This window comes from Rutidosis leptorrhynchoides, unplaced genomic scaffold (assembly GCF_046630445.1).
Source record: "Rutidosis leptorrhynchoides isolate AG116_Rl617_1_P2 unplaced genomic scaffold, CSIRO_AGI_Rlap_v1 contig93, whole genome shotgun sequence".
NCBI classification, from domain to species: Eukaryota; Viridiplantae; Streptophyta; class Magnoliopsida; order Asterales; family Asteraceae; genus Rutidosis; species Rutidosis leptorrhynchoides.
The window spans coordinates 31,984-59,035 of NW_027266886.1; the positions used below are offsets into that span (position 1 = coordinate 31,984).

General features: G+C 34.6%; 5 protein-coding genes across 5 annotated transcripts; 2 read left to right on the forward strand and 3 right to left on the reverse strand.

Annotated features, from left to right (window-relative positions):
* Nucleotides 1–750: 750 nt before the first annotated feature.
* On the reverse strand, nucleotides 751–3,443 carry LOC139885297 (ketol-acid reductoisomerase, chloroplastic-like). The gene is made up of 9 exons (XM_071869218.1): nucleotides 3,168–3,443; nucleotides 2,787–2,879; nucleotides 2,626–2,691; nucleotides 2,363–2,503; nucleotides 2,048–2,275; nucleotides 1,696–1,953; nucleotides 1,450–1,617; nucleotides 1,212–1,367; nucleotides 751–1,119 (listed from the first exon to the last, which is right to left on the reverse strand). The coding sequence occupies exons 1-9, from the start codon at nucleotides 3,441–3,443 to the stop codon at nucleotides 751–753; spliced, it is 1,755 nt and encodes a 584-aa protein (XP_071725319.1).
* A 1,640-nt stretch (nucleotides 3,444–5,083) lies between these two features.
* LOC139885286 (auxin-induced protein 15A-like) lies at nucleotides 5,084–5,380 on the reverse strand. Its single transcript, XM_071869208.1, has one exon. The coding sequence runs from the start codon at nucleotides 5,378–5,380 to the stop codon at nucleotides 5,084–5,086; it is 297 nt and encodes a 98-aa protein (XP_071725309.1).
* Nucleotides 5,381–13,012: 7,632 nt separating this feature from the next.
* Nucleotides 13,013–13,279, forward strand: LOC139885287 (auxin-induced protein 15A-like). Its single transcript, XM_071869209.1, has one exon. The coding sequence runs from the start codon at nucleotides 13,013–13,015 to the stop codon at nucleotides 13,277–13,279; it is 267 nt and encodes an 88-aa protein (XP_071725310.1).
* Nucleotides 13,280–15,953: 2,674 nt separating this feature from the next.
* On the forward strand, nucleotides 15,954–16,217 carry LOC139885288 (auxin-responsive protein SAUR21-like). The gene has a single exon (XM_071869210.1). The coding sequence runs from the start codon at nucleotides 15,954–15,956 to the stop codon at nucleotides 16,215–16,217; it is 264 nt and encodes an 87-aa protein (XP_071725311.1).
* Nucleotides 16,218–17,681: 1,464 nt separating this feature from the next.
* On the reverse strand, nucleotides 17,682–17,975 carry LOC139885289 (auxin-induced protein 15A-like). Its single transcript, XM_071869211.1, has one exon. It carries the CDS (start codon nucleotides 17,973–17,975, stop codon nucleotides 17,682–17,684), a length of 294 nt encoding a protein of 97 aa, XP_071725312.1.
* Between the last annotated feature and the right edge of the window lie 9,077 nt (nucleotides 17,976–27,052).

A 27,052-nucleotide genomic window follows, 5' to 3' on the forward strand; every position in this document is an offset into this window, starting at 1 on the left:
ATCAAAGGATATATATAGTAAGTACCTGTGCAGTCATTAGAGGCGCATCTACACTATCAGCTTCTCCTGGAAAAGAATAAACAAGCTGTCCAAGAACAGAGAAATCCGGAATAGTGATATCCCCAAGAGCCTCGATTATGCAATCAGCCGTGACTGGACACGTCCGGTCCGGTCCGCTCCGTGCGGACTTCTCTCGATAATGGACCGGATATGTCCGTTTGTTTGATGGATTTTATATTTTTTGTCCATATCCGTCCGTCACGATCTGATTTGTCGCTTGAACAGATCAAGTTGAAAGTTGTAAATTGTAGTAGCTTTTAACATATTGTAAGATAGATTGAAACCAAGTTTAGGAATTTTGTTACTTCACCAGGTAGGAGAGAAAAATATATTTTGTTAAAACCATTATATCAAAATTGATGAGTTCATAGGAACTCTGAATCAAATCAAATGTTGATGATCTTAAATTTGGTTCAATTACTACACAAAAAACATTTTCAAGATACTTGCGTAGAAATTTACAATTATCAAATGACCAACAGAGCAAGACGAAGCTAGAACGTAAAAATATTTAGCAAGCCAATGATATATTCCCAAAGCCAATACAGAGTATTAGATCAACATTCAACATCCAATTATCTCATTTTGTTATTTTGTTCACTACGAAGAGAAAACATACCATACTATACATTACAAAGCCTTAGATATCGATAAAAATCTCATATTTCATTATCCCAACTTCTACCCACTCTAATTGCTGGACTGGCGCAACTCTGGTCGGACAAAATCGGCATCTGCTGGAACGGAGATGTCGACGGTAGGTCTTAGCTGCGCACAAACCTCAATGGCTCCGTGCACGGAATCCGAGAGGAAGTTGCTGATCAGATCACGGTTAAGTGGAGTACCTTGGTCAACTGCTACCATAGCTTGCTGAGTCAGGATGTAGTCGAATCGTGGGGCCCACTTCCTCGATCCCAATCTTGCCGTCGTAGAGCAGTTGTCCACCATGAAGGAGACTCCACGAGCATGCATGAAAGGATTCAGAGAATCAACGGATTCTATGACACTTTCGTTTATAATTTCAGAGTATGAATGGCCTTTCTTCCTCAATATCTCAATCTAGAAGGACAAAAAAAAAATATATAATTTCACAATTACTATGAAAAAACTACGAAATAGTATTCAAAATTAATTTTTTAGTTTATATATACCTGTGCCATCATCAATGCGACATAAACACCAGCAGTGAAAGGGTATAATGGTCCAAGGTCGCCTGCTGGACGAGCTGCTCGGACTTTCTCACCAACTTTCCACATTTGTGTTTGATCGATGTTGCCCATAGGGAATGCTGGTAATCCTTCTTTCTCCTGCGAGCAAAAGTTGAAGGCAAATGAATATAAGAAATTGCATAAACCTAAATATAGATTCATATAAGGTAAAAACACATACATAAAAGCGACGACCAGCCAAGACGACACTCCGAATCTCACTGCCGGAGGCAACATCTTCATAACACTCATATAAAATCTCCATGCAAGGATAAAAAGAGGCACTGTATGCAATCTCAAATTCCTTCTTCCCGTCTTCAGTCAATGAGTCGTATACAGCCAACATACCCTATAAAAAATTTACTTTTAAACTATCTGTACTTACAAAAACAAAGGAAAATAAACTAAAAGGAGACTTTTTCCTGACCTTTGTCGAGATAGTCCTGGATATGATTCCTGTAATGCACTCAACTGTGTTTTTGTAAGCATCTTCCTCGCTCATTCCATTTAGTCTGTACCTCCTAAACAAGGACTCCACAATTCCATGAACTGCTCCAAGTAGAATACCTCTCTCCCCAAAGATGTCGCTCTTGTATTCTTGTTCCATTGTCGTCGCGAACGTGAAAGGCGAGCCGAGAGCAACTGACCATCCTAACGCGACTTCGGTGGCTCTACCATCGACATCCTGACGACGACAAGAATTCATTATCCTCCATTTACTTATTTGTGTATTAAAAGTTTAAAACAAGTCCAAATGAGAGAAAGAGAGAGAGTTAAACCTGGTGGACAGCAAAACTGGAGTTGATGCCAGCACCATTAACTTCTTTCCCTTGAACATATAATCTCCGAACAGATGGGCCCATTCCCTTGGGGCAGACGGCAATCACACTAATGTCCATCGGGAAATCAAGACCCATTGACTGCAAATGGCCAAGGAGAAATCCATGGGAAAGCCCAAGGATACTACCAGGCTTCATGTGAGAGAAAACTTTCTCGTAATTGTCTGCCTGCAAAAATAAAAAAAGAGCGTCCACTGAGCACTATTGATTCAGTCACAATTCTGGAAAATAGTTTAGAGTGAAAAACAGACTGACCTGGGCAGCATCAGAAATCAAGAGCAATACAAGATCACTGCCTGAAACAGTTTCCCAAATATCACCTAATGTACCGTTCTCCTCAGTGAAACCAGCACCACGGGCTTCGGCGAAAGACCGGGAGCCCTTCCTCAGTCCAATCTGGAATATAAAAGAAACAAACACCATTCAGACAAGCAATTGATCACTTCATTAAAAAAGCAGACTGGATAGGTAAAGGCATATATGTCAATAAAAAAAGTATAGAGAATGAATAAACTAACCTTGACCACAATATCAGAGTTTACTTCAGCAAGAGAATCTCTCAAGTTCTGAGCTTGTGCAGGTCCCTACAAAATAAAGGCAAGTTAAAGGAAACACGAAACAGGGTAAATCAACTAGAGACATAATATGTCGATCGAATAGCACAATAGATGGAACCAACCTGGGAGCCCCAGCCGATAACACCAATCTGTTTGATTCCCTTGAATGCTTCTGGCAACAACGGGAAAAGATCCCTTCCTCCTCTCACAATGTACTAGAAATAGAGATACAAACAGAATTACGAACAACAACCATTATAAAAGAGACAAGTAACATTGATAAGAAAGATAAAGCTTCCACATTTCTATTCAAATAAAGTATAAAAAAATTAACTTCTTTAGTTCGCAGACCACAAAAACTCAAAATGGGGTTCACTCAGTTCCACAAATTTGAACTTTCAATTAAATAAAGATACTAAATTTACTTAATCTGTACACATAAAATTCATTTCTGTACAATCCATTATCCTATCCACAATGATAAACTGAGCTATTAGCTATACCTCTTCGTGACCAGCTAGAGAGATATTCTCCTTCCTGAAAACAGAGGTTTCGAAATCGAGTGACATTGGAGCTTTAACCGTAGCTGGCATGGAAGATACCATCATACGAGCAGCCATTGAAGACCCACCACAAGAGCTAGCTTTCAGAGGCTTGATTTCATTGAAAAGTCCAAATTTGAAACCTAAAAACGAAGATTTTGGGTTGGAAGAGGTTGAGGAAGACGGCGTGGATAGAGATGGAGTGAAGGTGGAAGCTGATGTTGCAGTGGCCGCCATTGTTAAAAGCAAAATGATAGGAAGATTGAACAAGTGTTCAAAGGGTTTTCTTATTTATAGTAGACGTGTGGCAATCAAAAAGATGCTTCAACCTAGATTAGGCTAAAAATAGTACCAACAGATTTGTACAGTATTTTTTAATATTGTTATCTTGATAGACCAGAAACAGAATCGGTTCGAGTCCTCATTTTCCACTCATGATTGATGAATTCATTGAATTCTTCAGTTCAAAATTTATCAAAATGTTTATATTTTGATTTTTTTTGTTGATGAGTTCAATAAATTATTGAAATCATGATTTCAATTATTATTTTCGAATTAGTTGACTTATTTTACGGCTCAAGAATTCGGCCTAAAACGTCCAACTCGACGGACTATATTAACTGGAAGCCCAAACCCCAATAAGCAAGTGCTTGGGACTTTACATTATCGACCATACGGCCTCGGATCTCTTCAGCTGCATACAATTCGGATCGATAGTTGGGATCCTTTTAGCTACAAATGTGACTTGCTGATAATTGCGGCCTAGCTAGAAACAGAAGAGTAGATGAGGAACACAGAACAAGAGGAATCTAAATTAATCAAAATTGATTCTAGTAGACCGAAAGTAACATTAGTAAAATCTAGAGGTTGAAATAAAAATAATAATATAATTTTAGGGATTGCATAGTGCCACCAATATTTTTTACTGAGGACTAAATTATTATAAATTTAATTTTATAAAGGACCAAACGTGAGAACGGTGCGCCGGAACTAAGTTCCGTAAGCTCCCACCCGGTGCTCCAAGCAGTAGTACTTAGAACCCTCTCCCATCTGAATTTAGGAGCGCCTATTTCTAAATTTTGGATTGAGATATTGACTTTCTTAACTGAAATGCCACCTTCGAAATACTCCTCCAACGGGATAGGGACATGACCCTTTTTTTTCCTCTTGAATCTATCTAGGGGCATGACTTGTTTAAAACATTTACACATCAATTTTGTATACTAATCGATAAAAACTTATTTCGGATTATAAATTTCATTGCTCAATATCAATTGGACATGCATTTAAGTAACTTGTGACACAAATAAACGTATTGATTGGCTTAATACTAACATTACAAAAAAGGTTTTCAATGTACAGTAGTACAGATCAGAAGTACGAATAATTTCTTACGCAAATTGTTTAATTAGGATCAACAAGTGATACTGAATGTGTATTTCTCGGTATTTAATGCTCTCTCCATCCCAAATTAGATACTAATATAAATATAATTTTTTGTTTCAAATTAAATGTTGATAAATTTAAAAAATATTAATTATGTTTTTTTCATTATACCCTCACCATTTTCACTATCTTCACTCTCATGTATTCTCCTTCACTAACTTCACCATCTTTACCCACATATTCTTCATGAGGATTTTTTAGTCTACACAATCACAATTATTTTGGAAAATGAACTAAAAAATATATTTTATTAGTTTGTGTGAAATCTCCTATATTAACATTTAATTTGGGACGGAGGGAGTAATTCGTTAATTCGAGTTGATGCTCTTTTGTACAACCAAAAATGTTACTCTTTAACAATTGTACAAATTAAATTTTCAAAAGCCTTCTACTCTCTACATCAATAAAAAAATTCGTCTAATGTATCATCTTCAACTTGATGATCCATTTAAACGAGAAAGTAGATCAGTGAAAACATCTTCTCTGCAAGGAATCGTAAGACCTCCCATTGGATGATCGAATCCAAATTCTTCCTCAGAGTGGCTTAACAGGTTCTGGAACTTAGGATGGTTCAAGTATGATATTGGAATCTCAACTCTCTTCATTTGGCTTTCTCCCACATAAACAGCTAGATATCCTTTTGGGACATCTGTGGACCTTCCCTTTGATGAAGAACGTCTAAGCTTTTGCGTTGCAATATTAGAGAGTCCAGGCAAACGAAAACCCATTGTGTAGAATAAATTTCTTAACTAAATTTCAACAAGCAAATGGAAAGAAGTTTTTATTTTTCTTTTTAGTTTGGAAGTTGAAGCTTGTGAAGAAATTGATTTGGTTAATTTGTGAAGCTAAAGACTGCATGTATATATAGGTGAAATGAACAGAGAATATATGGAAAATCCATAAAATAATTAGTAGAGTGAGTGGTGAAAAGGTATTTGCATATTTCATTCACGAGGGCCTACATGTATATGAAGGATCGTATGTGTTTGTCTTTCAACTAACTATCAAAACTTTCTAAGTGATTGTGACCACTTATAGCTAGTGGTGATGATTTGTTAGATTAATTGACATGCATGTGGGTCCACTTATTGTGAACGATCATATATGTTGCCTTCCATCTAATACCATTAAATTCCTTGAAAAATTAATCATGTTGCAAGGTATAGCTGCTAACCACTTGATGAAGTTAGGCTGAATAAAGACATACCTTAGACAATCAAATGTGAAAATTCTGAGATTATTATGAGTATACTAATTAATATATAGGCTGTAGATATCTGGTAGATGAAAATTTTGAATGGCCCTCGAGTGTGGAACATGTTTGAAACATAATATATCTCTTTTAGCCATATTAATTTCTTCATATTTGTCACGATCCAAATCTCGTGATAACCGGCGTCGTAATCAACTCAATCTCGAAACTACGACCAGCCTCAAAAATACAAACCACGTTCAAATATAACCAACAGCAAAGTTCAATTATTACAAATTGACTTCCGACTTAAACAAAAATCGGCACTACAACATTAAGCCCATAGCCATCCCACAAGCCAAAAATCGCAAGTCATACTACTAAGTTCTACCAACACGGAGTTATATTAGATACAAAATTTACATGGATAATTTTCAAGTCTAGACGACTAATGCACATGGAAGATATACCAAAAGAAAGATCGAGAGCTTCTGAGATAAGTCCTCAAATCAACGAGACTAAGACACCGAGCCTAGTCCTGCAATCTCTGAAAAAGAGATATATATTTTTGGGTGAGTGGGGGCCACTCAGTAACTACCGAATATAATATACTAAGCAATATAACCATATTCTAATAAATTGTAATCTCCAAAACAGTTATAAAAACCGTTTTGAAACCAAATGTGAAATCACAAATCGATTTATCATATAACCGAAAGAATATTGAATACTCCCAAAATATCAATTTCACAAAGTGTAGTTCATCAAAATACGATCTCATGATAAGTTAATTAAATCACAATATAAATTCGATTTCAAATCCCAATAAAATCACAATCGCTTATCATGGGTTAATCTTCATGGCACGTGCTCCCTAGAACATGTCTAGGTACGAGTAACGACACGCCACCACGTCTTTTGGCTTAGGTGCGCAACCTTTGGCCTCACCGTGGGCCCTTCATCGTTACGAATCGGTCACTCTATCCTCAATGATAGCAAGTGACAGGACACAAAACTAGATAGTCCTATACACGGTATACGGCCGTATCTTACACATATGCCAATCCAATCAAGTCTCGAATTTCTCAAAGTAATCATTTTTACTTCAAATCACGGTTCAAAAATCAATGTGAACTCAAATCAAGTTTCCAACATATGTCGATGTTATATATATAAAATATCACAAATCATGGTGAATCAAATCAGATTTCCAAATATATTTCGACAATAACATAGAGAAATGACGCATTTCCTCAAATAACAATTAAAACCAAGTTTCCAAAATCAGATCATATAATATGGTATTATCATTAAGAAAATATTTAAGACAACGGTTTTATTAGAAAACCGTTATATTATATAGTATCCTATATACGGTACTTACCTCCCAAAATCAAAATTTAGCACTGAGATGACTCACACCTGGTCACCCGTTCGATCTCTGTCGTCTATAATATTAATATTATAATAGAAGTTCCAATAATTAATATCCATCGATAATTCTATATGAAATGCCGAGAATGAATGAAATGCATACTAATGTCGATTTCAATGCATGCAAACCAATATATCAATAAAAAAGTCATTATATAACCTTTTCAGAACTTTTCAAAATACATTATAATCTTTTTGGAACACACTTTTAAAATTATACCAGTCCAATTGAAGCATATATAACTATGAAAAATCAATTAATAACCCATTAAGCTATATGATCTGTATAAAAAAATCATATCCCATATATATATCCATCAATTCTAATAATTTCAAAATTAATTAAGTTTAATTCTAACAAAATATTAAAAATATTTACTAAATATAAGCTGATTTCATGACAACTATAATAGGATTCTAACGGTGATAGACCACAAAGACCAAACACAATCTAAATTTTTATTTTATTTTTAATCTCTAATTATATTTAATATTAATTGAGTACTTATTATTTATTTAATTTTTTTCGAATGAATATCATACTATTTTACATACAAACACACACATCTATTTATATTTAACTGTGAATATTTATATATATACTTACTAATATCTCGAGATATGATAAATATGAAAATATTATAACTACTAAAAAGGCAGACTTACCAAAAAAGTACTCTAATTTATAAACTTTCCGTAAAGATCGGATTGTGATTGGGTGGGGTTGCCCAATATTTTCTTAGATCTCTTCGTTCTTCTCTCCCTCACGTTCAACTGATCTCTTTACCTTCTTCTAATTAATCTTTCTCTTTTTCTTTCTCTCTATCTGTCAATTTCTTTTTTTCTTCTTTTTTTTTCCTAATCTCTATCTGTTTCTTTATATATATACATATAATTAGTATAATATTAAGGTCTATGCTTCCATCAAATGGTGGAAGTCTCTAAACCACTAGTTATATTTTTTTCTTTCATATTTTAATTATTTAATCAATTTTACTTTTAAATTTGATAAATTATAATTTAATTTTTATATTTATATAATTTTTAATGTAATATTATAATAATGTATGTAATGTTACGATATCGATTTCGTTCTAATCGTGCGTCTTATTAAATGATGAATACATGTATATATGATATTAATTTAAAATTATATATCAAATATTAACCGCTTAAAAGCTAGGAAAGCTATTCTCCTCAATTATCAGCAGGCAGAAGTTGTCAATCTTGCCCAATATCTCCTAGTATTTCTATTTTCCTTGCATCAATTTTATTTTTTTATTTCTCACATTTCTTTGCGTAACATAATCAATTTTTTTTTTCTATTTTCCACATATCTTTGCGTAACATATACTCCTTTAATCACAAGTAGATGTAAATATAAATATGTTTTCTTGTCCTAGAATTTATACAAATTTAATAAGTTTTAAGGTAATGAAAATATGTTTTTTTTCATTTTATTCAGTATCATAAATTATGTATATTTTGAATTTATATATAGATTCAACAACTTAATTTAACATATAATTTTAATTCATCTTATATTCAAATTCTATATATGATCATTATACCACATTCATCTACAATATTCGAATAATGCATTAGAGCAATATTTTAGATAAAATAATTAGTGAATCTCACATAAAATTCCGTCAAAGTTAGGTTGACCACAAACTTTTTCAACACATTTTTGCATTATATATACATCAATCATTTGTTGATGCTTATTAAGATTATGTTGCTCAAATTACTATTTTCATCTTTATTCTTTTTAATCCGTACGAAATCTTAAAAATTTGCATCTAATTTGAAACATACGGAAAGTATAATATATTGAAAGTCTTTGCGTAATATAAACAATTTCTATCAATAATGTATACTGACATTAATAGAACAGTTTTTTAACTTTTTAAATGGAAAAATCTCATCAAATATACAGATAGGAAACAAAAACATGTGATACGTATGACCCTCATCGAATTCTAGTTCCTGATTTTCTTCATCGACTACTAAATTACTCGTAAAAGAACAGCACAATGGCGATCCGTTTACCTGGCGTCAAAACAATCATTCGAAATTCATCTAGCTGTATACGTCAGCAGAAGTGAAAAAAACTTACTCGTTGCAGGGGCGGATCCGGGATCGAACGTCGGGTGGGACCGAAAGTAGTTATAAATATTTAGCAATGCATACATGATTTAATTTGGATGAATAGGTGGATTTTATTATCCATATCGAATTTAGCTAATGATATTTAATCCCGATATATTTTTTTCTATAAACAATGGTATAATCAAGACAATAATAATGTGGTGATCGTAGAAAATTTAACTCGCATCGCGGATTCTTTTATAAAATTAAATCGTGATTTATAAAAATTTAATCACAAATGGTCATTAATTTTTACTAAATCAGTGAATTTTTTATTCATTCAAATAAATTTAATTATTATAAATAAAATTATAAAATTTACCTGATACAATAAATACAATCATATTTAAATGTCTTTATTAATCTAATTTATATTTGAGGGATGAGGATTAATTAATAACTTTAATAATCAATGCATAAAAAAAATAACTTTAATAATCATAATTATAAGTACTATATATTAGTACAACGAATTTCGTTGTTCCAATCTAAGTTTAAATGAACCATCGTTTCAAGATCTACTATGTGAAGCCGAAGAAGAATGTTTGTTTAAACATCCAATGGGCGGCCTCACTATTCCATGCAAAGAAGACATGTTCATGAACATTACGTCTCGCTTGAACTTATTTTAATGTGAGGGAGTAGAGAAGATTAGAGTAGAGCTAGTAGAGTAGAGTAGAAGAACCAATTTTCTTTGTTTTTGTATTCCTTTTTTTTTTTTTACCTTTCTGGGAATGAAATGGACATAATTTATACAATAATACAGACATTGAACTTCTAATGAAACTTGCATAATCATTTATCACTCTCTCGAAAGTTTAAGGATACATTATAAGCAAAACTATTTCACTTCACGATGACAATTGAGAACCAAAGGAATACGGCAAAAAATCGATAACAGAGAGTTTCTAGATATTTAAAAACTTAGGAGTTTTTCTTAAAAATCATATCTATAGTGAAAGCCCTATTGATGGGAAAACTTAGACCATGGTTCTAGAAATATTTAGCCCACTTAAACATCAAGTACCACAAATTCAATCCATTGACTTTTTGTGGATAGTTACATGCCCAAGGTTTTTAATCCTCCTTTGAAGGCAAAAGAGAGGCTGGTCTTAACCGTAATCATTATGTTTTCAATTTGAAGGATCCTTCCCTCCTACACAAACATCAAACTTTCTTTGAATTATATTATCTTTAGGTTTTGTGTAGTTATTTTTTGTGCTTTCTTAGATACATTTTTACAAGAATTCTAGTCAGAGTGCTTGTGATTGGTTTTCTTGACATTGAACCATGAATGCCTTGTTTTGAGGGCAAGGAAAGAAACAAAAAATTATTTAGATTGTTTGTCTTGTATTGATATAATCATCCACACTTGTAACTTTATAACGGTGTCATTGTCAAAAAAACAAGTGATATTGAATCTGAATTCTATATAATTCATTATGGGAAGCTCTTTTGTACAACAAAAACTGTTTACTCTCTCAATAATCTAAAACAAAACTTCTAAAAGCCTTCACATAAATACATGAGCACGATTTTTTTCAATCTAATATCAACTTCAACTTGATCAATTCAAGCGAGAAACTAGGTCGTTAAAAATATCTTCTTGGCAGGGAATCGTCAGGCCTCCCATTGGATGATCGAATCCAAATTCTTCCTCAGAGTATCTTAACAAGTTTTGGAACTCAGAATGGTTCAAGTATGATATTGGGATTACAACTTGTTGGGTTTTACCTCCTATTTGGAGGGCTTAAGCCCAAAACCTTATTAGCCCATGAAATCCAAAACCCTATACATGTATTGTGTGTGTCTGCCAATTTTAGAGACACGAGACAGAGAATAGAGCGAGTGAATCGAGAGAGAGAAGTCAGCCGAAGTCCTGTTTTTCATCCAACTTCAGACAGCGATTGTGAAGTCGTTTGTGGTCCGATTTGGGTGAGGTTTGTTGCAGTGTGTTCGTCTCTGAGTCTACCTCAATCTGACTGGTGGTGATCTGCCTGAAACAGCTTCGTTCTGCAGATACACTGGTCGAAGTAGCAGCTGCTCAGTGAAGGTTATTTCAGCTTTGTTTCTCTAATTCATTCTCTCTTGTTGTATTACCAAGGTTGTTGTTGTTGTTGTTGTTGTTACCTTGATGGTTTATGCCTCTAATGATCTCTAGAGAAGACTTTGTTGCTGTATCCATTATTGATTATAGTGGAAGAAGTTAGAACGGTTTCCGTTCCCGTGGATGTAGGTCACTCCGACCGAACCACGTAAATTCTTGTGTTGTTGCTTGTTGTATTTGCTACTTAATTATATTTGATTGCTTGGGTTAGGCTTTCAATTAGGTTCACACAAAGAGTTCACACAAAGAGGGAGAATTGATTCATATTATGCTTCCGCATTTGCGATAATATCGATGTTTCTCCCAACACAACTCTCTTCATATAGCAACCTCCGACATAAACGGCTAGATATCCTTTTGGGACATCTGCAGATCTTCCATTCGAAGAAGAACGCTTCAGCTTTTTCGTTGCGTTAACGGGTCCATGCAAACGAAAACCCATTGTGTAGAATGAAGTTTTTAATTAAACTCCAAGAAGCTAATCGAAAGAAGTTATTTTTCTTTTGAAAGTTGAGGCTCGTGAAGAAATTGAGTTGGTTGATTTCTGAAGTTAAAAGCAAGTATATATAGATGCAATGAAAAGAGGATATGCAAAATTCATAATCTGATTAGTAGAGTGAGTGGTGAAAAGGCATTTGCACATTTCATTCACGAGGGCCTACATGTATATGAAGGATCATTTGTGTATGCAACTCACTATCAAAACTTTGTACGTGCCTCTGACCAATATATTAGTGAATTAAAATAGGATTGAAGACAACATGTGCGATCGAAAATCCAGGTTCTTGATAGACAAGTATAGCGACTGGAGATTTGTTAGATTAACTGATTCATGTGGGTCTACTTCTTGTGAAGGATCATATATTTTGTCTCCCATCTAATACCATTAAAATTCTATAAAAGTGGATCATGTTGAGAGCATCTAACCACTCGATGAATTTAGAAGAAAGACATGCCTGAGACAACTAATTAATGTGCAAAATTTTAGTTTATGGCAAGTTGAATGGCCCTCAATTCTGGATCATGTTTGAGAAAAATATTACCTCTTCATCGCTCTCTTAATATTTCTTCATATTATCTCGAAAAGCTGTCAAACCTATTCTCAATTATCAGCAGACAGAAGTTGTCAATCTTGTCCAATATCCCCTAGTATTTCTCTTATCCACATTTCCTTGCGTGACATTGAATTTCTATCTTTCTACATATAATGTATATGCACTAATAGTACAATTTTTTTAACTCTTAATTAGAAAACCGTATCAAATATAAAGTTAGAAAACAGAACCATGTGAGCCTTAATTGCTTATGTTCTACACTTCAATAAGAATAGCTCATCTCACCAATATTTATATGCATCACAACACTTACAGAAGCAAACTACCACAACCTCACACAACATACAAGAAAAGGAAAAATCTTCCCTATATATACGAATTCTAGTTCTCGACTTTCTTCATCAACTTCTAAATTTCTAGTATGGCCATCCGTTTACCTGGTGTTAAAACCATCCTCCGAAAATCATTTTTCCATGTTCCTAAAGGCTATGTAGCTGTGTATGTTGGCGAAAGTGAAAAGAAGCGATTTGTTGTTCCAATCTCGGTTCTAAATGAACCATTGTTTCAAGATCTACTATGCAAAGCCGAAGAAGAATATGGTTTTCACCATCCAATGGGTGGCCTCACAATTCCCTGTGGAGAAGACGTGTTCATCAACATGACATCTCACGTGAACTCATTAATATGAAGAGAAGTGTGTAAAGCAGAGTAGTGAAAACATTTTTGTAATTAGTTTTTGTACAATATTTTTTTCCCCTCTTTGAAGGGAAAGTGTTAAATTATACAGACTTGATAGCAAATTTATCTCTCTCTATGGTTGACTGATACATTTAAGGGAAAAAAAAAAAAAAAAAACTCACTTCATTCTCCAGGTCGATTGGCACTACAAGAGAAACGGCAAAATAACCATTTGCCCCGTTTCTAAAGCCAATATTCCATTGAGTTACAAACAGATGAAAAAATGCAATAATTTTGTTACCATTTTCTTCATATCAAAATTTCGTAAGAAATACAATGGTAACTAGAATGAATTCATACTTAATATATTTCGAATTAACAATGGCTTCGAAAGAGGAACATCAGCATCATCTTTACGTAAATATCATGATGATGAGATCATCAATATTTTACATTTATTCTTTTGTAACATAAACATTAGCCAATCTTTAGAAGTTGTTCCGTTAAACCCGTAATACAAGAGTTTGGAATATATTATTTCAAATTCCAAGGAAGCAGTTAGTAAAAAAACCTTATGAACGAAATGGCACATTTTTTTTTTTTTTTTTTCAGTACAGGGAATAGTTCCTGGGCTCACTGGAATAAAGCTTTGTTCCAAATTCTTACACAAATGCTTTAATGTTCTAAATTCGAATACAATCCAGCATATTATGCATTTAGACTTTCAATTGCCGTTCATCTGAATTTAACCTTTCCGTCTCTTTCCGTTTGGGGGCCAATGACCACTAGCTGGCTTCTAGCGAATATATAGTACTAGTTTCTTCTATCAGCTCCAAGCTAGCAAGGAAAAAGTCATCTAAATGCATCGAGTGGAGTATTCAATACAAAATTATTACATTTGATCATTTTTTATAATACTACTATACAAGAATAAATATTATTGCTCAATTTTATCAATCGGACATGCACTTTTGTACTTGTGACACAATTAAACGGAGTAACTGAAAAATAATTAATTGATTAGCCTTAGAACATTAAAAAGTTATTCAATATATATACAGATATAAGAGGTATGAATAATTTGGTACGAGAAACTATTTCGATCGTCAGTGAAATGAATATCAACAAGTGATTAATATATATATATATATATATATATATATATTTCTGTTATGAATGATATTTTGTACAACAAAAATTGTTTACTATCTTCAACATCTGACAAAATTTCTAAAAGCCTCCTAATATCTACACGATTAACTATTTTCTTCTAATATCATCTTCAACTTGAAAATCCATTTAAACGAAAAACTAGGTCATTGAAAATATCTTCTCTACAGGGAATAGTAAGACCTCCCATTGGATGATTGAATCCAAATTCTTCCTCAGAGTGGCTTAACAAGTTCTGGAACTCAGGACGGTTGAAGTATGATATCGGGATCACAACTCTCTTCAATTTGATTTCTCCGACATAAATGGCTAGATATCCTTTTGGAACATCAGAAGATCTTCCCTTTGATGAAGAACGTCTCAGCTTTTGTGTTGTGTTAATGAGTCCAGGCAAACGAAAACCCATTGTGTAGAATAAAGTTTTTAATTTAATTTCAAGAAGCAAATCCAAAGAAGTTTCTTTTTCTTTTTTATTTGGAAGTTGAGGCTTGTGAAGAAATTGATTTGGTTTATTTGTGAAGCTAAAGACTGCATGTATATATAGATGCAATGAACAGAGAATATATGGAAAATCCATAAAATAATTAGTAGAGTGAGTGGTGTAAAGGTATTTGCATATTTCATTCACGAGGGCCTACATGCATATGAAGGATCATTTGTGTTTGTCTTTCAACTAACTATCAAAACTTTCTAAGTGATTGTGACCACTTAGTGAATTAAATTAGGATTGGAGACAACTACATGTGAAAATTCCAGGTTCTTGAAGATAAAGTATAGTGAGCGGAGATGATTTGTTAGATTAATTGATTCATGTGGGTCTATTTATTGTGAATGATCATATATGTTGTCTTCCATCTAATACCATTAGAATTCCTTAGAAATTGATCATGCTTAACCACTTGATGAAGTTAGGCAGAAGGAAGACATGCCTTAGACAATCAAATGTAAGCATACTAATAACTACAGATTGTAGATGTCTGGTAGATGAATGGAAATTTGAATGGCTCTCAAGTGTGGAACATGAAAAATATATTATATTTTTTTTGTCGCTGGATCTCTTTTAGCCATATTTATTTATGTAAACTGGTTAAAGCTAGCAAAACTATTCTTCTCTATTATTAGCAGACAAGTTGATCTTCTCCAATATCCCCTAGTATTTCTCTTATCCAGATTTTCTTGCGTAACATATTCAATTTCTATCTTTCTACTTATAATATATACCAACATAAATAGTGCAATTTATAACTTTATTTTCAGGGACAATTTTTTAAGTTTTAATTAGAAAAACCATATCAAGTTAGGAAACAGAACCATGTGACACTTATAAATGCTTATGTCCTACATTTCATCTGGAATAGTTCACCTCATCAATATATATATCACAATACTTATGGAAGCAAACCACCACAACCTTACATAAAATTGAAGAAAAGGAAGAATCATCTCTATATTTGAATTCTTGTTCTCGAGACTTTCTTCATTGAGTTCTAAATTTCTAGTGAAGGGACAACACAATGGCGATCCTTGTACCTGGTGTTAAAAGTATCCTTCGAAAATCATCATTCCATGTTCCTAAAGGCTATCTAGCTGTATATGTCGGCGAAAGTGAAAGGAAGCGATTTGTTGTTCCGATCTCAATTTTAGATGAACCTTCGTTTCAAGATCTACTGTGCAAAGCCAAAGAAGAATATGGTTTTGAACATCCAATGGGTGGCCTCACAATTCCTTGCAAAGAAGACATATTCATTGACATGACATCTCACTTGAAAATATTTTAATGTGAAGAAAGTTGTGGAAAGCAGAGTAGAGTAGAGTAGTGTAGTGTAGAAGAAACAATGTTGTTTGTTATTGTACAATATTTTTGCCCCCTCTTCAAATGGGATGGGTTAAGTTATACAAGAATACATACATTAAACTACAAATCCAACTAGGTAGCAATTTCTATCTCTCTCCGTAGTCGATAGTTGAAAAATACAATTTTTTATTTTATTTTATTTAAAAAAAAAAAAACCTTTATACTCCAAGTCGTTCTTGTCAATGATAATCGATATATTACTTTTATTCTTTTGTAGTATAAATATTAGCTGCATCCACGGAAAAAAAATCTGACCATCTTTTGAAGTTGTTCCTTTAAATCCCTAGAAGAAGAGCTTGCAGTGGCGGAGCCAGGATCCGACAACAGTGGATTCATAAATATAAATTTAGTATTAGGTCCTTATAATTTGTTTTTTTTTTTATAGTTATAGTTGTACACTTCAAATTTTGTGGTTCAAAAATTTGGGTTAGTTTTAACTCATTAAAAAATATAAGGACTATTTTGAATTTTTTTACGTGCCTCCGCCTCTGAGAGCTTGGACTATATTACTTCGGTTTCGGCCTATTCTGCCGTTTCAAATTTTTTAGGATGTTCAATTGCTCACTCAAATTTTACATACTTCACTGCAATAGACAATTTCGGTTTTTTTCCAAATACTAGCAGAAATGCTATTACAATCTGGAGTTTTCAGCATTGGATTTTTTTGATGAAAACACATATTCAATTACCGTTCATTCGAATTTAACCTCTCTCCCCCCGTTCGGGGGCCAATGGTCACGAGCTTAGCTCTGTTCTAGCTACTAGTTTCTTCTATCACTCCAAAGCAACTTGGGAAATGCACCTAGTCGAGTATTCAATATAAAACTATTACATTTAATCATTTATAATACTCCCTCCGATCAACTTCAAGTATCGCGTTATGAAATTTATTTTGGTCCACTTCAACTGTCGTTTTATGAAATCAATACATATTTAAGATCTTTTTTCCAGTCTTATCCTTGCATTTATTTCAATAAATATCCCATTTTGAATAAATATTTACGATTTTTGAATAATAAATAATCGACAAACATGTACTTTTTTCAACATTACGCGACACTTGAAGTGGATTGGAGGAAGTATTATACAAAAATAAAACTCATTGCTCAATTATTTCATTTGGACAAGCTTTTAAGTTACTTGTGACACAATTAAATGGGGTAATTGATAAAAGTTTATTTGATTAGCCTAATAACATTAAAAGGGTTTTCAATATACAGATGAGAAGTATGAAGAATTCGGTACGAAAATTGTTTAATCAATGATATGAGGATCAACAAATTATATTGAATTTGTATTTCTGTATAATTTCATCCTCAAACCTTTTTCTACATAAAAAAATGTTTACTCTCTTCAACATCTAACAAAATTTCGTCTAATATCATCTTCAACTTGATGATCCATTTAAACGAGAAACTAGATCAGTGAAAACATCTTCTCTGCAAGGAATCGTAAGACCTCCCATTGGATGATCGAATCCAAATTCTTCCTCGGAGTGGCTTAACAAGTTCAGGAACTCAGGATGGTTCAAGTATGATATTGGAATCACAACTCTCTTCATTTCCCTTTCTCCCACATAAAGAGCTAGATATCCTTTTGGAACATCTGCCGATCTTCTCTTTGATGAAGAACGTCTCAGCTTTTGGGTGGTGTTAATGAGTCCAGGCAAACGAAAACCCATTGTAGAGGAATGTTTTTAAATTTCAAGAAGAAATTGAAAGTAGTTCTTCTTTTTCTTTTCTTTTTTTCCGTTTGGAAGTTGCGGCTTGTGAAGAAATTGAGTTGGTTGATTTGTGAAGTTAACGGCATGTATATATAGATGCAATGAAAATGAAATATATAAAATTCATAATATGATTTAGTAGAATGTGGTGAAAAGTCATTTGCATGTTTCATTCACGAGGGCCTACTTGTTATGAAGGATCATATGTGTTTGTCTTTCAACTAACTATCAAAACTTTGCAAGTGACTGTGAGCACTCAGTGAATTAAAATTAAGATTGCAGACAACTACATGTGAAAAATCTAGGTTATATATTGACAAAGATAAGTATAGTGAGCGGTGATGATTTGTTAGATTAATTGATTCATGTGGGTCTACTTATTGTGAATGATCATATATGTTGTCTTCCAACTAATACCATTAAAAATTTCTTAAAAAATGGATCATATTGTTGCTAGCTGCTAACCACTTGATGAAGTTAGGCTGAAAAAGAGTTCATGCTTCAGACAACCATGTGACCTTTAATTGCTTATGTCCCTAGCTACACATTAATTAGAGTAGTTTGAATACTGACTTTACTTCACCAATATATATATATATATATATATATATTACATACTCTTACAGAAGCAAAAAACCACAGCCTCACATAACATACAAGAAAAGAAAAATCATCTCTGTACTCTATTCTAGTTCTCGCTTTCTTCATCTACTTCTAAATTTCTAGTAACTAAAGGAATAGCACAATGGTGATCGGTTTACGTGGTGTTAAAAGTGTCCTTCCCAAATCATATTTCCATGTTCCTAAAGGTTATCTAGCTGTGTAGGCGAAAGTGAAAAGAAGCGATTTGTTGTTCCAATCTCAGTTCTAAACAAACCTTTCTTTCAAGATCTACTATGCAAAGCCGAAAAAGAAAATGGTTTTCACCATCCAATGGGTGCCCTCACAATTCCCTGTGGAGAAGACGTGTTCATCAACATGACATCTCACTAGAACTTATTTAGTGTGAGGAAGTAGAGCAGATTAGAGTAGAGTAGAGAGAAGTGTTAGGATTCGATCCGCAAAATACGCAGAATAATATCGACAGAACGATAGGAAGAATACGAAAGTAAAAGATACAAAAGATTTACGTGGTTCGATCAAAACAGATCTACATCCACAACAAGACTCAAGAGTTTTTATTAACGAGGAGACCAAGCCTACCAAGTGCTTCCCTATACAAAGACATTTTTTTCTAAACTAATTCATATTCAATTTAGACTCCAGATACAAACTCATCTATTTATGCTAACATAAACTAAACCTATTCTCAATTGACTTTGGAAAATACATAAACCTATTTCCTACTTTACTTAAGAATACCTAATCTATTTTTAATTGACAAAAGAATACCTATTAAAGTTTATGTAATATATCAATTTGTGACAAACTAGGAATCCTAATTATAGATTCCAAACAATTCTTCCTCTTGACACAAATTTCATAGTCTTCAAGCTCTTCCCGCCTTCAACAATTATCCCTAAAGACAATTTAGGGTTTATCAAATCCAATCATCTTGTTGAACACATCTAGATGATTCATCATTGAGTTTTCCCCTTGGAGTTTAAATTGGTACATCCTCCTTTTTTGGAATATTTTTCCAGTTAGATTATGCATTGAGTGTTTTTCGCCCAACGCTTCCCAAAGCTCTATCGTAGTCTTTTTATCTATCACCTCTCGCAACACATTATCTGAAAAAGATAATAAAATAGTACTATGTGCTTCACCTTCTATGGAGACTTTCTTCTCAGCATCCCACGCCTCTGGCGCACCTTTTTCGGTTATGAGTTCTCGACAACCCAGAGGACACAAGAGAGCTTCCACTTTCACATTTCAAAGATTAAAATCGTGGAAGTATCAAACATTTCAAACTTTACCGCAATGGCTTTGATACCAACTGTTAGGATTCGATCGGCAAAAATATGCGGAATAATATCGATAAAGTAATATGAAGAATACGAAAATAAAAACACAAAAGATTTACGTGGTTTGATCAAAATAGATCTATATCCACAACAAGATCCAGGCTACCAAGTGCTTCCCTATACAAAGACACTTTTTCTATACTAATTCATAATCAATTTAGACTCGAGATGATTCTCTATACGAACTCATCTATTTATACTAACATAAATTACATCTATTCCTAATTGGCCTAAAAAATACATAAACCTTTTTTCTACTTGACTTAGGAATACTTAATTTATTTTTAATTGACAAAAAAATACCTATTACAGTTTATGTAATATATCAATATGTGATAAAGTAGGAATCCTAATTATAGATTCCTAATAAGAAGAAGAAACAATTTTGTTTCTTTGTGCACAATATTTTTTCCCATCTTGGAATGAGATATTGAACTTCGAATTTAACTTGTGGTAGCTAGCAATTTATCTCTTTCTCCATAATTAAGGAATCCAATTTAATCAAAGTTATTTCACTTCATACTCCAAGTCGATCGGTGAACATCTTGATCATCAATTTTGTTAAGCTAGCTTCGGAACCTCAATTCGTTTCCACTCTGATCGACTATGATACTTTTGTAACCAAATTACAATCTTTAGGAGTTGTTCCATTAAATCCCTCAAAGAAGAGCTTGGAATATATTTTTTTAAATTTCAAGAAAACAGACCTAGTTTTAAGAAACCTTTTATGAATAGAAATGGCAAAAAATTGAAATGGAAAAGAGAAACATAAATAATTAAATATCTATATCCAAGTTCTCTTTGTGCTCTGCTCACAGATTTTACTTGTTTCCCTGCAATAGTTCTTTGTTCCAAATTTTAGCAGAAATGTTCTAAGTAAATTCTAATACAATTTGGCATTTTATGGATTAGAATTCTTAATGTTCATGCAAAGCACCGATTCGATTGTAGTTCGTTCGAATTTAACTTAGCAGACTCTCTCCGCTAAGAGGCCTGTATGGCCACAAGCTACCTTTGTTCTATTTCTTCTATACATCAAACTCCAAACCAACTAGAAAAAAGTCATCTAAAGGCACTGAGTGGAATATTCAATATAATTATTACGTTTGATCCTTTTATAATACTTAAAAATTTCACTGCTCAATTATATCAACTGTGCATTTAAGTTAATTGTGATACAATTAAACTGAGAAATTGATAATTTTTTTATTGATTAGCCTAAAACCATATGCTGAATGTTTGCTAGCAGAACACTGGTCAACCTCTGTCTCAACCCAGTTTCGGTCCCTGAATTAGAGCAGGCAAGACTTCCAAAGCCTATATGGTCTCTTCTGATTCAAAGCAGGTTTATCCACTTCTTTATCCTTCTGTTCATCAAGATACTCAAGCTTCTCCATCTTTTGTGCCATCTAAGATGACCAAAGTAAATCTCCCTCATCTACTTGATGCCCCTTTGTCCTCTGATTATGCTTTGGTTGCTCCCTCTCTTGTCCATTAATCATCCCCAGTTAGATGTTCTTCACGAACTACTAAGAGAAAAAACCCTGAAAAGAAGTTTGTATCAAGTGAATCATGTAAAAGGGGTAAAGGAACAACCGCCACATCAATATTAAGGATTCAGTGGCTGCTTATTTGCTGAGTTTTTGCTTAAAGAATGCATTGAAAGTAAGAGGAAGTGGAGACCATGCCCTTGCTATGAAGCCGTGAGACTGCATAAAGATTAGAATTTTATGAGTTTTGGTTTGTTTTCCGGATTATTGATCTATTTGAGATTGGTCTTTTGTTGCTTGTGTCTAATTTTTCAGATGATTGTACTGATTTTCCAGGATATTTTTGTTACAAGCATGCACATGATATCGTTGTTGTTTGTAGTTTTTTTTGTTTGGAATAAACGTCTTTTTTGAACTTAGTTACGGTAAGCAAGTTTCTGATATAGAAGATCCACCTAAGTAGCGACTATAGAGCATACACACTTAACCAACCGATCACTAAGTTACATTGAGTCTTGCAGCAAAATTATAGCAAAGATTGGAGCGAACCGACAAAAAAAATGTAAGCCCCAATAATGCAAGCAATAATAAAAATAAAGAAGACACGATATTTAACGTGGTTCACTCTCAAACTAGGGCTACGTCCACGGACAGAGCCAGGCCAGAAAAATCACTAGTAGAAAAAGTATACAATCTTATTTTCTACTATCTACTCTCTCATTGGAGTATCGTAATTAGCTATCTAATTACGGAACATATTTTATGCCTCACTCACTCTTTTTCTCTCAAGAGTATTACAAAAAAACCACTCTCTAGCTTCTTTCTCTTTGCCCTCAATTGTGTTCTGTGTGTTTCAAGGCTGAAACTCCATGCCTATTTATAGGCAAATCTCTCATGTGTAAAACCAGCTCCTTGCATGCATGGCTAATAAATTAGCCAACCACCATGTCAAATCATGAAGAAAAATTACACCATGCATTCCTTCATTTTAAATGTTGCGGCTGCATAGTCTTTCACCAAGGTAATTTTTCTTTTCCCATCTTCATTGTCTCTACACCGTCCTAAACTAATAGCCTCAAGTCTATCATTTTTATTTGACTTTTCTTTGCTATTAGGGATTGCACACTCATCAATCTCCCCCTACAGCCCTAAGCGAAGGAGATATGATTCAACGGGATTTAATGAGACAATGTCATGCTGATCCAATCGGCACATGACTAGTGCTTCTCCCGAGTTACTACTTTCGTAGTCATGTAAGCTGCATTCCTATCCGTATGAATCTTCTTCAGACTGAACTACTTATCTTCAACTGCCTGTCTGATACAATGGTATCTCATGTTGATATATTTTGTCCGTACATGGTACATAGTGTTCTTGCTTAAGTCTAGTTCAGTTTGACTATCGCAATAAACTATGTATTCCGGTTGCGACATACCAAATTCTTGAAGAAACTTTTTCATCCAGAGCATCTCCTTGCCAGCTTCCATGGTTGCTATGTATTCAGCTTTAGTGGTAGATAGCGCCACACACTTTTGTAATTTAGACTGCCAAGAGATAGCTCCCACTGCAAATGTAAACACGTAGCCTGAAGTAGACTTCCTACTATCAGCATCTCCCACCATATCTGCATCAGTGTACCCTTTAAGAATTACTTCCGACCTTCCGAAACTCAAGCACAGCTTGGAGGTCCCTCTAAGATATCTGAAGATCCATTTCATAGCTTTCTAATGTACCTTTTCTAGAATTGACAAATACCTGCTCACTACGCCAATTGCATGAGCAATATCTGGTCTCGTACACACCATTGCATACATCAAGCTTCTGACCGCTGAGGAGTACGGTACGTTAGCCAATTCACTATAATCTATCTCCATTGTTGGACAAGCTCTCTTACTGAGCTTAAAATAAGCAGCAAGCGGAGTTGAGACTGGCTTCGAGTTATTGAACCTCTCAAGTACACGTTCAATGTACTTTTCCCGTGATAGCCATAGCTTTCAAATCTTCTGATCACGAATGATGTCCATCCCCAATATACGTCTTGTCGGTCCCAAATCTTTCATCTTGAATGTTCCTGAAAGATCCAACTTCAACTTGTTGATCTCCTTGACATCTTGTTCCACAATCAACATATCATCAACATATAGGAGAAGAATGATGAATTTTCCGTCGGAAAATTTGTGGATGTATACAAAATGATCTGCCTCCGTCTTATTGAAACCATGACTCACCATGAATGAGTCAAATTTCTTGTACCACTGATGAGGCGCGTGTTTCAATCCATACAGGCTCTTCTTCAACTTGCAGACCATTTTCTCTTTTCCTTTCACCATGAAGCCTTCAGGTTGTTCCATATAAATCTTCTCATCAAAATGCAGTCTTCACATCGAGCTGCTCCAATTGAAGGTTTAGACTAGCTACTAACCTAAGTAAAATTCGTATCGAGCTTATCTTCACGTCGTATGAGAATATCTGGTCAAAATTGATGCCTTGCTTCTGCCCGAAGCCCTTCACCACGAGACGAGCCTTGTACTTTATCAGCTTGTCACCTTCTTTCTTCAGTTTATACACCCACTTATTCTTGAGTGCTTTCCTTCTTGTTGGTAGCTTAACCAATTCATAAGTGTTTTTCTTTAATAGGGAATCCATCTCTTCTTGCATGGCTTTCTTCCAACAGTCTTTGTCTTTACAAGACTGTACACTTCCTGGAAGCTCTCTAGTCCCCCTCGTCAGCAATTAAAATATACTCAGAACTGGGATATCTTGCTGTCTGTCGGACCTTCTCAATTGAGGTTGACCAGCTTTTTCGTGCTCCACGTGCTCAACATCTTCAGCATTTGTAGATGTATTGCCATCATCTACACTCTCTTCTGCTCCCCCCGCGGCTGATTCTTCTATATCATCCTCTTGTTCTGATTCAGGCATCTCCACTCCATCTGTGGCACTGTGTGATGGAGCTGACTCTGATTTTACGTCAATTATACCTTCTGCAGATTCCCCATCATCTGCTTCCGTGTGTAAATTTTCTATGGTTTCATGCTCATAGAAAATTACATCCTTGCTTCTCACAATCCTCTTCTTTACCAGATCCCATAGCCTGTAGGAAAATTTCTCGTCTCCATATCCCACGAATATGCAAGGGATTGCTTTATCATCAAGCTTCAATCTTTGTTCGTTCAACACGTGCATGAATGCCTTGCAACCAAACACCTTCAAATGAGAGTAAGAAACGTCTTTTCCTGTCCAACTCTCTCGGGAATATCAAATCTCAAAGGAACCGATGGCGATCTATTTTTTTAGGTAGACCGCAGTGTTCATAGCTTCACCCCAAAATGGCTTGGGAAGTCTTGCCATTTTCAGCATACTTCGAACTTTCTCGAAGATAGTCCGATTCATCCGTTCTGCAACACCATTATGTAGTGGCATTCCCAGAACTGTCTTCTCATGCCGGATACCATGTTTCAAGAAATACTCCTTCAACTCTCTTGAGACATACTCTCCACCATTGTCTGAACGAAGACACTTCAATGGGTTCTTGGTCTCTCTCTCCACCATGGCATGGAATTGCTGAAAATATCGAAATACCTGGCTCTTCGTTTGCAGCAGATATATCCACGTCTTTCGCGAAGCATCATCAATGAACGTGATAAAATATCTATTGACACCCAACGAATCTACCTCCATGGGACCACAAACATCATAATACACTAGCTAAAGCTTATCTTTCTTCCTGTTGGAGTTCTTCTGAAACGCAACTCTATGATGCTTCCCGAGTAAACAATACTCACAAGGGTTCAACAACTTTCCTTTGGCCGCCGGGATGAGGAACTTCTTGGCCAAAATGAGGAACTTCTTGGCCAAAAGTTTCCATCCTTTCTCGCTCATATGCGCCAGCCGCCTGTGCCATAAATTTGGTGAAGCATCATCTGCAACTGCATTGAGTTGCCCTCAACACACCTTCATGTGTGTTCTATACAACGTACAACAACGTTGTCCTTTCGCTACCACCAAGGCTCCCTTGGTTAGCTTTTAGCTGACATTTCCCATGCAATTATCATGTCCATCCTCGTCCAGCATCTGTACAGAAATCAAGTTCAGAAGCATATCAAGAATATGTCTCACATCTTTCAGAGTTAGTATGCATCCGATATTTGTCTGTACACAGATGTTGCCAATCCCCACGATTCGAGAAACACTGGTGTTTCCCATATTCACCTTGCCAAAGTCTCCTACTTTGTAAGTAGAGAAATATTCTCTCTTAGGGGTAAAGTGGAATGACGCGCCAGAATCCACTATCCACTCGACATCTAAACCTGCTACATGACAACATACTCCTCCGTTACAAAATAGAGTTACTCCACCAGTTTTACTAAATGATGTCGTAGTTATTGTATTTCTATCATTTCTTTGCTTCTGATTCTTGTCATTTTCTGGCTTCAAGAATTTGTAGTCTCTCCGAATGTGGCCAAGTTTACCACATTGGAAACATTTCACTCTGCTCTTAGACTTGGATCTCTCTCCCTTGAAATGTCCACCAGCTCCTCTGCTTTTGCTTCTACCTTTATTCTTCGAGACAAAGGCGTGCGACTTGTTCCTGTTTGTATATTTTCGATGAATTTCTTCGTTGAACAGACTTGCAGTAATCATACTCAAAGTTACTTTGCCTTGTGGATCAGAATTGCTAAACGACACCACCAACGTGTCCCAACTATCAGGTAATGATCTAAGGAGCACACATGCTTGAGTTTCATCATCAAGAACAAGACCTGTTGTAGTTAACTGAGCTACCAGGTGTAACACCCGTACTCCATATTATATGTGAATAGTATAGTACAATAGCGATTAGATTACGTGAGTAGTATAATTTTTGCAAATTATGTTAGAGAGACTTAATTCGATAAAATTAATTTTCGCCAAAACATTAAAAGCCATGCGATGCAAATAAATCCTCGATTATAATTTAAAGATGAATGGATAGATGACCTTACTAAAATTTATAAAATCCAGTGACAAAATTAACATACCCTGAATTGATTAAGTAATTGATTAACTAAATCATTCATCTACATACCTACTCTACTAGTTTTTCACCTCATGTTTGGCAAACCAAAAACCCATTCCCTCTCGACAACTAACTAGTGTTGTCTTAAATTGAATGTCAGCACACTAGTGAAATGTATACAATCCTTTGTCAGACAATGTTTTCTTAGCTTGCCAGTACAAACCATAATTTCAACTCTACATACCCATAATGTTAAATTACCATGTACTTTTTCCAACTTGTCAGCCAACCTCTGTTGACAACTTCACTTGCACAGCCACTTTTCTTCAAGGAAATTATCTTCCGTGTCAACTGGAAATCCAAGTTACAGCTGGTCATCTTGAATATTTGGCTACAAGAGACAAACAATGCAAGATAGTCAAAAGCATGTTCTTACACAAAATTTTGCTAGCCTATAATTCTTGAAATTTAACACACAAACACATGCATCTGACAACCCATATCCACTAATAAATCTCCATTCACGGCCAGCAAAGATCAATTCAAGACAACCAATTGACCAAAACCATAAAGATACAAAAA